Source organism: Octodon degus, unplaced genomic scaffold, assembly GCF_000260255.1.
Source record: "Octodon degus isolate 3935 unplaced genomic scaffold, OctDeg1.0 scaffold00140, whole genome shotgun sequence".
Taxonomy (NCBI): Eukaryota; Metazoa; Chordata; class Mammalia; order Rodentia; family Octodontidae; genus Octodon; species Octodon degus.
Genome location: NW_004524716.1, coordinates 6,606,047 through 6,622,503, shown reverse-complemented (window position 1 = coordinate 6,622,503; position 16,457 = coordinate 6,606,047). Strand labels below are relative to the sequence as shown.

Genomic DNA, 16,457 nt, shown 5'->3' with positions numbered 1-16,457 from the left:
GCCCCAGGCCGATTTTGGGGCTCTACTGGGATACAACTGTAAGGGCGCAAGCATAGGTGCAAATTGAGCTGCATCAAGCAAGAGCATCAATTTCTGCTAACAGTAAAAAGACGAAAGAAAAGGAGAGGAGGGAAAAGGGAGGGGAAAGGGACGAGGAAGAGGAGGACCCGTCTAAGCCTGCATCTCCGTGGTTCTTTCCCTGCCAAGTGCCCGCGTTCACCCTGCTGGGTTCTTTCGGTGGCGCCTGCGGAAATCTCGAGGGCGGCCCACTGTGCTCACTGGCGAGATCCTAGACTGCATCTCCTTTTCTCTCTGGGCCTCCACTCCGCAGCTCCCAGCGTCATCCGCCCTCCAAGAGGCAGCTTTCTGGGAGACCCTGCTTAGTAGAACCGGCGTGTCGGTGTGCGCAGTAGCAGTTTCCGGCCTAGTGGAACAAGATCTGGGTTGAGTATTGTGGGATTGGGGTGGAAAGTAGGAGATGGCGTTGACTAACGTCTATGGAGACTCCGCTGCTTGGAGAGAAACCCCACGCAAATGTTCTGTAGCCCGGGGAGCCTTGCTTCCACCTTTTAGATCTCCAGCCTGCAGCAAAGGGGCCCGTGTAAGAGGGCCAAGTAAACACTGGTGGATCTGTGGCTAAGTCTTCCCTGGAGTCACACTGATGCTCCGGGGTTTTCCCTCCCTGAGACCTTAGGGCTGGAATTCTCTCAGAAGACTCCTCTTGGAGCCCGGCTGCGGTTGAAACTCGAAGAGAAGCAGGCTGTTTTCCTGGCAGGAACCTAGGGCTGGGTAGTTAGGAATTTGTACTGGTACTGTTTACAGATAGTACCTTTCACACACATTTTCCTTTCACTTGGCCTCAGTTTCCCTCCCTTATGGTTTAAATCTGTGTGAGCCTAACTCTACAAAATTCCCTTCTGACAAGCATCTGTGAGGCAGTCAAGACAAGGACATTTGCCCCATATTACAGAGGAAGCACGAGTAGTTAGCAAGGGCAACTTACAGGCCAGCCACTTTTAAGGTAAAAGAGATTGGCAAGAAGCAAATGACAACCTAATCTCAATGGAGAGCTCAAAAATAAAACGGCCCTAGGCAAGTCCGAAGTGCATACATTAACTATTGTATGGTTCCCACAGGGCTTGCACAGACAAACTCTGAAGTCCTTTCACGGTGCTAAGCCACTTCAACTGATGAGAAGGCTAGCGTCACCCAGCGGGTCTCTCATGGTCACCTTTTTCTGAAGACATAGCTTTTTCTTGAGGCAGAGTAGGAGGCAGGAGTAGGCAAAAGAACTACCTTTTGCTATTTCTTTTTTCTTTTTTTAAAAAAGGGTTTAAATGACAAAGAATAAAGCCTGTTACCATGGTTATATAAACACTGATAAATATTCCTGGGCTGAGGATCGGGGTTGGGGGGATATGATTCATTTTCTCTGAAGAAGAATCAGATGGCTCAGCCTCCACCCTCCTGCCATCCCAAAAACTCAGTCTGGATAAAGAATAAAATTATTTCACTTAAAGGTGAGGCACTGTGGCACATGCCTGTAATTACAGCACTTGGGAGGCTGAGGCAGGAGTATTACTATAAGCTCAAAGCCAATCCGAACTACATAGTTCAAGGCCAGCCTAAAATATGCAGCAAAACCTTGTCTTCCCCCACCCCCCCAAAAAAAAAAAATAAAAGAAAGAAAGAAAAAGAGATCAGAGGTATTGACATTGGTTGTGGGCATGCTTCCTCAAAGTCATCCAAAACTGGAATGGACCTTTCAGAAGCACCTGCGTATTTGTCCCCAGCAAGCAAGGATGAGTAGAGAGTGGACACTTTTCACAAGGAGGTGGGGCACTCCTGGAACTAAGTCCACAGGTGTCACATAGGTAGGGTTTGCAGCCAGCAGAGTCAGGGAGTGCGGCCCCCTTTGTATCTCTGCAAGCACCTGAAGGTCTTTGGCACCTGTGATGAGCTGGGGGAGAGTGGCAGAGCCAGCTGTGTTCCAGCAGAGCTTGGATCCTGAGTGAAACAATGACGCCTGCCATTCTCCTCACTTTAGATGCCATGACTTCCACCTGAAGATCCCCACCCACCCAGTCTTGGCCTGCTCTCAAAGACCCGCCCCTGAGTGAGGTGGTATCCATCTTCTCATCTCCATTGGCAACAGAAGAGCTGGGCATTCATTCTGATGTGAGGCAAGAGATAGGTGGCCACGCAGCACCTGGAAAGCACAGCAGCAGGGCATCCTCCCTAGGGGGAGCGTCACATCCCCACTGCCCTCCTTCCTTACCCCTGTAGCTGCCAAGAGCCATTGTTCCTCATCTCCCTTCCCTCCCCCTAGAGTCCCCAAGCATCACCGCAAAGGTTGACCCTGAAGATAAACACGTGCTGTTGGAATGTATTCAGATATCACTGCAGAGCGGCTGCTTTCCAGGCAGAGGACTTGCCTGGCAGGCTGGCCCAGAGGTGCTGAGCAGGGGCTGTGTACGTGCCTGTGTGTGAATGCACGGAATGGTGGGCGAGCAACTGAACTGAGGCCTCGCTCTTCTTGGAAGGTCTTGGGTTATAGCACATCTCCTTTGTCCATTGCAGGCAGAAGACAAGGGTTCTCCGCTCTGTACAATCTACAGATCAGGCGAGGTAGCAGGGACGGTGAAATGGCCTCTGTGTTGTTAAAGCCTCTCTGTTCCAAAAGAATGGTTCAGTTGGGTTTTAATAATAATAATAATAATAATAATAATAATAATAATAAACTTATAGGGCTGGGATATAGCTCAGTGGCATAATAATGAAAAACCTTATAACTGGCTAGAAAAATCAAAGGCTCCAGAGATAAAGCTCCATAAGCTTTGGATGTCTTGAAACATGGCATTATTCTCCTTATTCATATACAGAGGAGCTGAGGTCCAAAGAGGATGGCCTGTTGTGCCAGGGGCAGGGGGCAGTATAGTGTCACATTTTCCAGGATTGTGCTCTTTGTACTACTTCGTAGCAATGGAAGGGAAGTGGCCTTGAGGTAGAACCACAATACAATGGCACTAGCCATTAAGGGCACGTTTTGTAGCTCTACATCCGGGCACTTGCCATCACTTCCGCCCTTAGTGCTGCCGTACTCGGTTGCTCTGACAGCCCTTCTCCCCAGAGTCACCAGGCTTCAAGGTCACCCCAACAGCTTTGAGGGTGCTAACAGTTTTTGGAGGGGGACAGAGGAAGGTATTGGAGAAAAAGGGTCATTTCTAAGCAAACTTCATGAGTGGATGGTTCCTAAACTCTCTCACCTGGACAAGAATTTTAAGTGCAAAATTAGATTGATCTAATTGAGCACTGCATTTATGGACTGGTATTATTTGTAATTGTAGGTTTGATATTTACAGGCCCAAGCAATACCTTTATTGCTACTTGGGGAGAAAATATTTCCATTTTGCAAATATTTGTTGGAAATGCACTTACCAGAATCCCTGAAGAATAGCTAAGGGAGATACAGTCCTTATGCCAACTAATCCTGATAGATGCAAATTGCACCAAAATGAAAATGGCTTGCTTCCAGGACCTTCCTGGGGTATTCTGCAATGTTCAAGTCTTGAGAGGCCTGGAACTGGCTTCCCTATTACCATGGGCTATAACTCAGAGCAAAGCTCACCTTATTGCTACTACTTGGCCCTTTCTGCCAGGTGTAAGTGAGGACTAGGGTCTGACAGCCTGCCAGGGTGAGACTTGTTAGCAAGAGGGAAAGAAAGGCTATCTGCTTCTCCTCCTGACACTAAGTGGGGAGGAGAAAAGGAGGTCACGTCTCAGGTGTGGCTTGCCATGTATTTGCTTCCACTAGGCTGGCAGAAGCCTCCTCCCATGTGCTGTAGATGTCAGGGAGCTGTCCTAGCACCACCCAGACACCAAACAGGATGGATGCACTGGAGATTTTAGCCTGTGGATTCTGAAAGGAGGACAATGTGTAGAAAGACAAGACTCTTGCTTTGGGACTTAGGCTGGGTGGGGCTGAGGTTGGCAGTTTCTACCATCAGTGAAGAGAAAGAAAGGAAAGACAGTGAGGCCAACAGACAGCATCAGTACTAACAAATAATGATGCATATTGAAGAATAGGAACTGAACACAACAAAGGCTTAGAGTTTTGCTGCCCCTCCTTCCCAGCATTGGACAGGGCTTCCTCCCTCCATGATTATTCCCCATGAATCACCATCCAGAGAAAGTGACTGAAGCAATGGAGAGTGAATAATGAATTCCCCAAATGGTCTTTTGTGTCTATGCCTGAAGGGTTTTGGAAATAACTTGCATTTTAATCTTTCCGACTTAGAGTCATAGAATTTGGGAGCCATGGATAATCACAGCATGTGACCTCATGGAAACATGGGAAGAAGCAATACATGGGTTTGACATTGCCGTCCATCACTAGAAAGAATCCTGACCTGGTGGACAGCACAGGAAGGCCTTCTTTGTGTTAGGCATTCATTTGTTCTACTCAGCCTGGAAACGTGAGTGCTCCTAGACCAGAAGGAGGGGAGATGAGACGGTGACTTATCCCAGGCCACACGGAGGGGTTGCTGGCGCCCAGTGGAACTGCCTTTGGCTTCCAAACCCACACGCTCTCGGTCATTCAACTCCTCACCTTGTGGCTTTGGACCAGTATTTAACTTCTTTGGGTCTTAATTTTCTCCTATGTAATCTCTAACAAAACAAAACAAAGCAAAACACCAAAGCAGAACAAAACAACTTTTCAACAGTCTTCATTTCCCGCCTAGGCATATAATTTAACAAGCCAGGAAGCTGTAGCGCAGAAGTATTCATGGTTCGTTCTAGACTGCCCAGGTGGCTATGGCAGAACCCACACTCATGGCTATGGCCTCCAGGTAAGACTTCCTTTGGCTCCACTCCACTTTGACAGGTGTTTCTGGAAGAATATAAATCCTTGCCTTAGACAAGTAAATGGTTTCAGATAAATTGGAGAAGTTGGGCTTGGGTGTGGCCAGTCTTAACACCAAAGATGAGTGTAGGAGTCCAGTGCTATTTGTCTAAGTACCTATGATTTGTCTGGCTGCTGTTTGTCTGTGTTTTTCAAGTCATGAGTGCTGACCTCAGAGAAGAAGTAAGATGACACCATGTCTGGTGTGGCAATACTCTTCTCTGATGGTGTGTCCAGTCACTTGTCCTCCCCACGCACGTTGGACCCCTTCGTACCAGTCCTCTCCCCAGCTTTGTAGTGTCTGGCAAGGGTGCAGTTTTGTTTTTCTCTCCTAACTTGAGGAGTTTTGTTTGCCTCCTCAAGTTCGGATCTGATCATGAGTGCAGCCTAGGGAGAGGGGAGTGTCAGGGAGGAGGCCACAGCAGGACCCCTAGGGATCCACCACTTTTACCCAATCCCCAGCCCAGTGTCCTCTGTAGTGAAACAAATCGGAACGAGGTGGTTATGTTCATAAGCACATCCTTGGGCTTCAGTAAAGGCAAGAACAAGGGCATAGCTGGGTAAGGCATCCCTCTGGCCACAGTGGCACCATTTGTCCCAGTGTGTGTGCCCACTGGTGAGTGGAAGATGAGCTTTGGCAGGTGAGGAACTTGGTGACAGGTGACGAAGCCAGCAGGGTATCAGCATTATCTTCTTACTATTGCCGTTTCTTGGTGTTGCTAACAGTGTCTCCCACCTCTTCCCCTCCCCTGAATTGTAATTAGGTAAAATAAAATGACCTGGAAGGGCTTAGGCCTCTGGGAAAGTGACACGAAGCCATGGGATGGCTTCGTGGCCTCTGGAAACAAGCCGTGCGCTTTGAAGGTGGGCTGCACCCGGCCAGTGGGGAATTGGCACTTTCCTGATGGCCCGCAATGCAAGCTGTGTGGTGTATATTTCTAGTGGGTGGAAGAAAAGATGGCACTCTGGGGACTAAATCTTAGGAAATTCTGCCATATGGCATAAAACTGAAGGCAGTGTATGCCAAGATTCGGAGGTAGAAGTCCTGGATTTTTGGACTGACTGTAGATCAGTCATGTCATCTCTACTGCCTCGGTTTCTCTAATTGTAAAGTGGGGCACATGACCCCACTGCTACTTCCTTGCTGTGAAGGTAGAGTATGTAAAGGCCCTTTGAAATGTCAAGAGCACTCTTCTAAATGTGAGGCCCCACTGCTAGTGGAGTTTGCCAAGCCTCCTGGGAGGCAGCAGTCTGCTTCTGTGTCACTTTCCACTGCGTGTGCTCAGACAGGGCCGTAAGCACCGCACATTCATAAATCTCACCACCTATCTATAGTCAGCAAATAAAGGAAAGGGCAGGCTGGCGCTGTGCTTCTCTCTGATCTTCTTATGCCCCCCCACCCCCACCCTGAAGGCGTTGATCTCACTGCCCCCGCCCCCCTCCCCGCCTGTCAGTTTAATTTAACAAGGGTGCAGGAGAGGTTTGATTTAATCAAACCAGTTGCTGTATCCATTCTGCTCAGAGGTCCCTCAGTGTCACCACCGAGGCTCAGATTAGACAGTGACAATTACTTCTCCTTCCCTGGCTATTGCCTCCCCCTCCTTTGCTCTTCCTGGAGGGAACAAGGAGGCAGACCAGTCTCCTGGGACCTAAGAATAGATGCGGGAGGATCAAAGGAGGGAAGCAGGCTAGCCCCAGGAAGCCCCTCTCCGCGCCTTACATGGCCTTGTTGAAGGCCCAGCAACAGCCCAGAGGGTGGAGGCAATGCCGAATGCGAGCAGAGCTGCCTTGCCAAGACAAGGCTGTCTGAGGCCAGAGCTCTGCCGAAGATTAAAACCAACACATTGGCAGGAAACCCGGGAAGGTGGCAAGGTAGCTGCATGCCCCCCTCCAGCATTCATTTCTGGGTTCTCAGCCTGGATCCTGGGGTCTCTGGAGCAGGGCATCACCAACGATGAGGTGAGGTTGCAGCCATCTGAATTTCTGTGGTTCTGTTCTTGGTTAGAAACTGGCAGTGACAGGAGCAGCTGCCACCTGAGCTGGGGCTTCAGGGAAGATCATGAAATGATTCATGCGTATGTGGTGCGTGCGTGCGGGTTCTGATGGCTGGAGGGCAAGGCATGGGAGTCTCTGGTATAGCAAGTTCAGAATCATAGATCCAGTTTCCCTTCATTTAACACTTTCCTTTGCGGGGTAGTGGGTGTTCAGCCCCTCCTGCTCCTTGAACCGCCCAAAGAATAAAGATAAGGGCCTCTTCAGGGAGAATGCTCACTCCTGATGGCAGAAATCCTTTTTCATTTACCTCATTTGTGTCACATTCTCCATCGGTGGAGCAACTAACTGACAGGTGGGCCCCTCCCCGGGCCCCTTCCAGAGTCCTGTCCCTGCCGTTTGCCTCTTAGCCTGATATCCAGCAGACCTTGCGGTCCACAGGAGCAGAATATGATTAGCAGACACCCTTCCTGACAGCTCCAAAGAGAATCCCTCAAATGCATATTCTATTGAGTGTGTGTCATTGCTTCTGACAGCCGCTTTATCAATTAAATTCCACATTCCCAGTCTTGGGAGACACCATGAACCTCCCTACCTAATAAATCACAGGCCCCAGTTATTGTTAAATGTCTCATCAGTCTCTAATAAACTCCCTGCCAAAAGGGGCAGGTTATTTATTATGCTGCCTGGACGAGAATGGATTGGGCCCCTTTCTCACGAGAAGAGCAATCGTGCCACTTGGCTCTCTGAAGACTAGGGTGGTACTAAATGGGACAATCAATCAACTCAAGCTTTGGGAAAGGGAAACCTGTTCTAGAGCACAGGGTGATTGCCTGGTGTCCCCAGGACCAGAGATGGCTGTGAGGAACATAGGGATTCTGGCTTTTTTTGGCCTCTCCTACTTCTGACCTAAACAATAGCAAAAAAGATACTGGCACCTGATGGGCCCAGAAGCACATGTAAGAGTGCTGATTCTCCATGTGGGACATGGCCAACTTAGACTGACCAAGGTCATAAAACAATAAATTGCGACCAGGGGCACAGGTGGTTTTGTGGGTAAATTAGACACAAGTTAAGACTGAGGGCTGTGCTGAGCTGAGCTGATGAACTGGAGAATGTAGGGTGGAAGCACTGTGCCTGGGAGACGAACTGGCAAGCGTGGCTCAGCTGTGGTTTGCTGGACAAATGGCACACGGCAGCACTGGGGCTGAGAAAGGAAGACCCAGGAGCTCCTAGGTGTGGAAGCTCTGTGTACAGTGCACTTGTCACTACCTGCCTTCAATTAGATCCCAAACTTAACCTGGATCTATAGGTCAAAATTTAAATTCCTCAGCTTTGCCGTGACTCAAGCCCCCGTCTCCGCTCTCAGCTGCGTGTCTCTGCACTGTTACATAACAGGACTGCTTTTGGAGGAGCATAACACACTTATTTTCTATGCCGTATGTAGCAAGCAAGGCAGTGCACGATGTGGGGCTGAAATATCCTGCAGCCCCACTTCCTGCTAGCTTGCCTCCCTCCCCACTGATGCCCGCCCTTCCCATCCCTAAACTATTATGGGTTTTCATGCTTCTGCGCCTCTCCACAAACTGTTCCCTTTGCCCAGAATATCTTCCTGAGACTCCTCTGCTGCAAGTCTCCTTCCGCCCCCATTGCCTGCGAATGTCCTACTTGTCCTTCAGGAGAAGCTGAGACCTTCAGCTCCCACTGCTGCCTGGGACGCGGCCCCTGGGGTTTCTGCCTGGGCAGAGACTAGGTCAAGAATGACCTCATGCGTGCAGTTGTTCTCACGCATGCTTTAAACCACTTTCATTTTAGGTAGGGATAAGGAGGACATGGAGAAGCAAGGCCCCTGCACGTCAAAAGCTGTTTTCCTCAACTCTCCCATGAGTTTTTACTCTCTCCCACACAACAGCCATACTTGGAGCCAGGAAGGCCCTGAGAAGTGGCAGTACCGCACGACTATGCCAGCTTGTGCCCCGTGCAAATTTCAGGCTTGATCACTTCGACTCTTTCAGGATGGAGGTGGAAAGATCCTGGAGTCTTCAGGAAGACCTGAGTCTCCAACCCACTGTTTGAGCTCTGTGATTCTGAGATTCTTTCCCCTTCCAAGGAGTCGCTTGTGGGCAACATCTCCAGCTGACATAGATGGCTTCCAAAATAAAGTGCAGGCATGAACTGGGCCTTCAGCTCCTTTCTCCTACCTCTAAAGCTTGCTCCTAAGTTCCTTTAGAATGTGGTATGGTTTTCCACCTGTGGATCCCCATGTTCATCCACCGCCCACAAGCCCAATGACTTGTGTTTCTTCTTCAGATCTTATTTTAACTCTCACTGTCTCCGGGAAGATGTGGCAGAAGTAAGCTGCCTCTAATGTCCTCTCCCCTAATCAGTGTTTAGCTAGGCATGGGACTGTCTAGAAAAGAGACTCCACTTCTCAGATTTACTTGTAGATTGTATGACTCGGTGGCTAAATTCTGGCCAACACAATGCCATGTGAGAATGATGCAGATTTGAGAACATTGTGTAAAGAGGACTGCTGGGGGGCAACCCACTCTCCAGGTCCCCTTATGTACCTGCGCTCTTCTTCCTGCTGACCGTAACATGAAGTGATAGCTGGAGCCACAGCAACCATTTTGGTAGCAAAAAAGAGAAGCTTGGATGCCTGGGAACTTCGTGGGCTAGAGCTACTGTCAGTCCTACCTGTGAACTTCTTCACACGGGCAAAATGATCTCTGTCCTGGAGAAGTAAACTTCTATTCTGAGGCTTTCTTTTTAATCTTCACCATAAGCCTTTCCTAGTTGCTCACACCTGGGCTAGCCTGCCCTCCACTCCACAGCATTCCATAGATAGGAGGCCATCTGTTTGTGTACGTCGTTCTCCTTGCAGTTAGAGGCTCCACTGATTTCCTTGCACTTTAGTAGCTCTAGCATTTGGTTGAGAGCAGGCAGACAGTTTTTGTAGAAAAAATAGAGATATTTGTGGATTTAATACAAATTTTAACACTGTCTTTTATTGCTTTGGGGTCCAAAGAGAACAAATGGCTCTGAAGCCTGATTTCCTTCCCTTAACATCCCCCAACTGATCCTACCCCCAAGGCGGGCACCTTCTACCATGCTTCCATTTACAAGTGTTTCTGTCCTTCCAGGCTCCAAAGTCCCAGCCGCAAAATGACCGGACAGGAGGAGGGTTGTGAATCTCAACATCCTTGCTCGGTCTGAGTCTCACTCGCGCTTCTTCAATTCACTGAATCTCGCCTTCTAGCTCCCTGGGAAGTATTTTCAGGTCAATGGAACAGCATTTAAAAACTGCATGACAAAAGTCATGGAGCACTAAGGACTTTGAGCAGGCTTGATCTGGACAGAGGAGGTAGGTGGTCTAGAAGCAAGAGGCTGGTTCTCATTGTGACCCTGAGCGAAGCTGACAAAGATCAGCCAACTGCTGCATATGCTGCTCTCACACTTATTACGTGATCTGTTAGCTTTTGCATTTTATTTATACAGCACTAATAACTGGTCAGCAGCATTGTTACAGTTTTTAACTTCTGAGGAAAATGTGATTGATTTGCGGTTTTAGCTATAGCAATATAATTTATTCCCAATAACATCACTGCAATATTTGTGCCTATAATGGGTCATAAACAGCAAAGGCACTAACAGCATGGCTTTAAAACTAACATGTTCTTTTTTGGGGGGAGGAGGAGGGGGAAAGTAGTCTCCTGGACTGACACTGATTGCTGTAACTTCTACAGAACACTGCTGCGTATAAGGAGACCTAGTAGAGATTTTTCAGCAAGTCATCAACCATCCAAGTTTATTAGGTCTACCGAATGCCTATGCAGGGCTAGAGAGCTTCTGGTCCTTGAGAAGCTTGTAGTTTATTTAATGTGAGACATGGAGATGATAAAGTAAACAGAACATGGTGAGATCCAGACTGGAATTATCTGTAGTATGAAGTGGGAGCTTGGGGTAAGAATATAAAAGGGCATCAAAAGCAGACTCTGCACTGAGACAACCTGGGACACCTGCTTTAGAAAAGTTAATCCTTGGCCAGGGATATAGCTCTGTGCCTAGCACACATAAGGCCCTAGGCTTAACTCCTAGCACAAAAACAAAACAAACAAACAAACAACAACAACAACAAAAACCCCAGCAGGAAGTCGCTCCAGGACCTGTCCAATAGGTGGGCTGACACAGAGCAGAAACCCTGGGCAGTGAGACTACTCAGAAGATTTTTGCCTTCATTAGAATGACGAAGGGGCTGAAACAGGAGAGACAGAAACTGAGAAGGAACAGATGAAGGAAGCACAATTAACTGCCTGGTGGATTGTTTGAAAGAGAGGAAGGGCAGAAAGCAGAATCAAGAAGAATTCTCAGGTTAGAGACGAGGTGGAAGACAGAGAGGGGGTGTCTCTGCCACTTCTCTCATGGCTGAGACAACACAGTGCACACCTGCAAATTAAGGGAGAAGGGGTTGAGTTTTGGCTCACAGTTTATAGTTCTCAGTCCATAGTTGGCTGGCTCCGAGGCAGAATGGCATGGGAAGAAAGCAAGTGAGATCACCAAGAAGTTGGGAAAAGAGACAGACCCTTCCAGGTCATGTCCTCAGATACCTTCAGACTAGACCCATTTACCAACAGCAAGTCAAGCTATAAGCCTCCATAATCCAGTCACCTTTCACAAGTCCATCCCTGAGTCCATAAGGCCCTTGGGGAACAACCGGATATAAATCATAACATGAGGTTGCTAAGAAGCAGCCTAGTGAGTAAGTGCCTGCTTAGGCAAGCACAGGGACCAGGGTTCAATCCCCTGTAGCACATGCAGCACCCGGCCCACCTCCAGGAGCACTCAGAGAGCCAAGACCCATCATGGTGGCGCATGCCTGTAATTCCAGCGCTGAGGAGGCTGAAAACAGAAGGATCACTATGAGTCTGAGCTTCATAGTGAGACCCTGTACCAAATATTTATTTATATATCTAGATCTATGTGTAGGACCTTTAGTACTACAGACTCCAGGAATTCATATGGATGGTATATATTTTCTCAATGTTTTGTAAATTTCCAAATAAAGCATATCTATCTTCAGCACCCCTAACAATGGGATTACAGTGCCAAGATCACTCCTACATCAGTTGGAAGGTGGGCCATCCCTCTGTGTGCGTGTGTTAGGTGTGGGAGACAAAGACCAAAACTATAATCAAAGGTCAAAGTCGTGACTGGATGCAAACTAAGTTTGGAATTATGAGTACTTTAGGTTCTAGACACAATCTGGATTTTGTATTGTAACTAAGATTGTGTTAGAAAGGAGCTCATTTAATAAATGCTATTTCTGCATCTAGTGAGTGTTGGATTCTGTTTCTCTTGCTAAAAATAGGAAGGAATAAAACAGAATGGACAATAAACATGCACTTTCAGGTGATTGTAAGTACTATGAAGAAAAAGAACAAGAGAACAGAGTGATGGGAAAGGCCAGGGCAGGATGAGGAGGCTGACTTCGAATTTCTTTGACAAGATGCCTTATGAGCAGAGATCTGGAGTCAGGAAAAGTGGTTTCCCAGGTACCCATCCCTGAGACGACGAGAGAGGAGAACACGACGACAGATTAGCTCTGAGACACTAGACGTCTGAGCAGAGGTGCAAGCGGACCGGTTTAGGGAGAGGCCGGATGCAGACTGTGGGAGCTGTCAGCCCAGGTCCGAGGTCCAATGCAATTTGATCAGAGCTCGCCTCGAGCCAGGAGCTGCGTCTGCCAGGTGCGGGGCTTGGAGCTGGGGAACTGCGCTCGCCAGGCAAAGCCTCAGGTCTCGCGAGCTCCGCGAGCTGTCTGCGAGCTGGGGAAAAGCCGCGGCGGGGGGAGATCCGGCCCCCCCGACGCGAGGGACGCGCGGTGCGCATCACAAAGCGCGTCCGTCACCCGGGCCGCACCGCCGCGAGAGCCCCCGGAGGCGGGGGCGCCCACCGCGAGCTCGCGGCGCCCTCTGCCGGCCGCAGGCGGCGACACACCGGCAGCCTCACCGCTGCGCTCCCTCTCGCTGGCTCGGCCTCAGGCTTCAGTTTCTCTATCGCTAGTGTTTCCCAGAGTGTCTCAGCCTCCTACTCGCGACGCTTCCCTCCGCCTCCAAGCTGGGCGTGTCAGTGTCTCGGAGCGAAGGCTGCTAATAAAGTTTTTTTCTTGCTCCCAGAAGCCCACCCTCGTCGTAAGCATCGCGAGATCTGGTGGCGCGGCTACCATGGCGGCGGTGTTTGAACCTTCGCAGGCTTCCGAGGCCGCGGAGACCGCTATGGCGGCAGACCTGGTGGCCGCGCAGGCCTCGGACGTGGAGCCACCCGCCGAGCCCGTGCGGAGCTTGCGGACGGCGCACGACCTCGGCAGCCCCCGGGTCCGCACGGGAGACGTGCTGTTGGCGGAGCCGGCGGACTTCGAGTCGCTGCTGCTGTCCCGGCCGGTGCTGGAGGGGCTGCGGGCAGCGGGCTTCGAGAGGCCTTCGCCGGTGCAGCTCAAGGCCATCCCGCTGGGGCGTTGTGGTTTCGGTGAGGTTCGGCCCCCGAGAGAAGTCGGGAGGCCCGGGGAAGGGACACGGAGGAGCCGTCGCGGCTTGGCCGGGAGAGCCCCGGGTCTGCACCAGTGCCGGGCCAGCCTGCCCAGGCGCTGGGCGCACTGTTGAATTTGAAGACAATTAAGCCTCTTTGCAGCACTGACAACTGGTTCTGTTTTTGAGAAAATTAGCGATAGAAGTTCAGAGATCTTAGGGCCGGCGAGATACCACAGCGGACTAAGCACCTGCTTTGGTAAGCGTAGGGACCAGGGTTCGATCCCCAGTCCCGCATGACCCGTCGGCCCCGCCCCCGAGCGCGCTCAGCCGGGGTGCGGTGGTGCACGCCTGTAATCTCAGCGCTGGGGAGGCTGGAAACAGGAGGATCACTATGAGTCTGAGCTGCGCAGTGAGATTCTGTAACCAAATACATTTTTAAAAAAGTGGAGTTCAGAGACCAAACAGGCTTCTGGATATGATCGCTTGTGTGTTTTGAGGGTTGGCTGAAAGTGGAGCTGACAGCTAGGTGGTCACTGGAGATCCATGTTGGGTACCTCTAGGCTCCACCAGTGAGATGCTTACTATTGATTTACTATTATTTTTCTTTCTCAGATTTAATTGTGCAAGCTAAATCAGGCACTGGGAAAACCTGTGTCTTCTCCACCATCGCTTTGGATTCTCTTGTTCTTGAAAACTGCAGTACTCAGGTGAGTTCTGCTCAGGCAGTGCAGGGGAGGGCATGTGTTCCTTACCACCGCTTAGGGGAACAGCCCGTGGCTCCTCAGGGGCAGGGATGTGATCGACAGAATTACACCTGACAAAACAATATAAAAATACGTATTTAGGGTCGTTGTGTAGTGGTAGTGTACATGGTGACCAATACATTAGAAATGCTTGAAATTTGATTATTTACTTTGTACTGGACCTGTATTGAACCCAGGGCCTCTTCAAGCCCTTTAAAAATTTGTCTGTCTGTCTTTATTTTTTGAGACAGGGTCTTCCTGTATAGTTTAGGTTGCTTTTGAACTCATCAAGTAGCCCAGGCTAGCCTTGAACTTGTGATGGTCCTTCTGTTTCAGCCTCCCCAGTGCTGGGATTACAGGTGTGCCACCATGCCCAGCTATTTTTATTTTGTATTTTGAGACAAGGTCTTGCTAAGTCACTGAGTTGCCCAGGCTGAGCTGGAATTTTCCATACTTTAGCCTTTCAGGCTGGTGGGGGTAATAGTTCTGCACAACCTTGCCAGGCTATTGCTGCATCTTAAATAGAGTAAGTGCTGTATGTGTCAAGTTTTGTCAGTATTTCAAAAATTTATCTTACTTACTACATTGGGATGAGATAACATTTGGCTTGAATCATGGTAATGTACTCTGGCTGTGGGAGACCATTGCTTAAAGCTCTGAATATCATACTGATTTCTCACAGGTTGTCTTGGAATATTTCCAAGGTTATCTTACCAAACAGCAGGAGATTTGGATTTGGGATAAGTTCTGTAATAAACATTTATTGAGGACTGGGTATAGTGGCACTCACCTGTAATCCCAGCATCTGGAAAGTAGAGACAGGAGGATCACTGTGATTTTGCGGCCAGCCTAGGCTATGTAGTGACTTTTAAGTCCAGTCTGAACTACACAGTGAGACCCTGTTTCAAAAAACAAAACAGTTTTTTGAGCCCGTATATAAACAGTATCCTAGATATATTGGAGATTCAGTGATAAATTAGACATGGTCCTCATAATCTTATCCTGGAGTTTAGTGACATGATAGACTTTAAGTTCACAGTCAGGTATTTCTGACGATCAGCTTTGAACAATGGTTTTTATCCTGGGATACTTATATTCATTCTCTAGGAAGTGTTTTAAGTTCTATTTTGTATCTGCTAAATCAGATGATAGGGCACATAGGAAATGTTCCTACTTCATAAAGACTTCTGTAGGATACTTTTATATTAGGATATATTTGAGGGCCGTCCAGATAGCTCAGCAGATTAAAGTGCCTGCAAGCAGGCGCAGGGGCCAGGGGTTCGATCCCCAGGCCTGCCATGCAGGCCCCGCCTCCAAGGCTCGCTGAGCCAGAAATTGAGCCTGGGCGTGGTAGCGTGCGGCTGTAATCCCAGCTCTTGGGAGGCTGTGAACAGGGGGATCACTACGAGTCTCCATCTAGTAGTGAGACCCTGAACACCCTGTTGACCCTTCCCTAAAATACAAAAAACAAATAAGAATAAGTAAATAAAAAGATATATTTGAGATTTGGGCTTGTGATAATTTGGTAGCAGATCAAAGCCAAAATTCTGAAAAGATACCAAAAATAAAATTTCATATCTTAAAGATCTTTATTTAATTTAGTACAGGGTCTAAAGTGATGTACTCGTGAGTGATCTGCCTGTGTTCAGCCTCCCAAAAACTGGGATTACAGGTGTGCGTGACCACACCCAGTCTCAATTGCCAGCTCTGCGCGGGGCATTGCACGCTGGGGATAAACCTGGCCTGGGCATGAACCCTGGCATTGAGTCTGCCTAAGCAGGCACTTTAATCCGCTGAGTTGTTTGGCCAGCTCCTAGATCTTTGTATTATCAAACCGTATACCTTTTTATAGTATATGTTTGCCAAAGTAATGCAGAACCATTTTTGAAAATCGGAAAAATTCAGAAAAGTAAAAGAGAGGAGGTGTACAGAAAAAGTCTGTAATCTCATTCACCCAAAGAGAAACTGCTGTTTTGGTATTTTCTTCTAGTCTTTTTTTTTTTTTTTTTTAAAGAAAGTTTTTCTACTTTCTTTAAAAAAAAAACATCAAATTTTATCTTCTCCAACACTTATGTTGCACTTCTCACTCTGGGATTGCTCAGCCGCCTGACTTGCTGTTCCTCAGATAGACCAAACTCATTACCCCCTTAAATCTCTTCTATTTGCTGTTTCCTGTTCTGAAACCCTCCTCAGGTGTCACAGCTGCTAGTGCTGTGCTGCAGTTAGGTCTCTGCTAGAATGTTACCTCGGAGGGGCTTTTTCGATTCCCCATTTCAGATTACTTCTCTTGTT

The 16,457-nt window shown here is 48.6% G+C and overlaps 1 protein-coding gene and 1 pseudogene across 1 annotated transcript in view; one reads left to right on the top strand and one right to left on the bottom strand.

The window, feature by feature from the left end:
- Window positions 1-12,836: 12,836 nt before the first annotated feature.
- Window positions 12,837-16,457, top strand: part of Ddx20 (DEAD-box helicase 20) — a 6,573-nt gene continuing 2,952 nt past the window's right edge. Inside the window, exons 1-2 of the mRNA XM_023701789.1 lie at window positions 12,837-13,420; window positions 14,035-14,129. Coding sequence (XP_023557557.1) covers window positions 13,120-13,420; window positions 14,035-14,129 — 396 coding nt within the window. The 5' untranslated portion in view covers window positions 12,837-13,119. The remainder of the gene's footprint in view (window positions 13,421-14,034; window positions 14,130-16,457) is intronic.
- The window catches only part of LOC105743609, a 2,710-nt pseudogene continuing 1,272 nt past the window's right edge, over window positions 15,020-16,457 (bottom strand).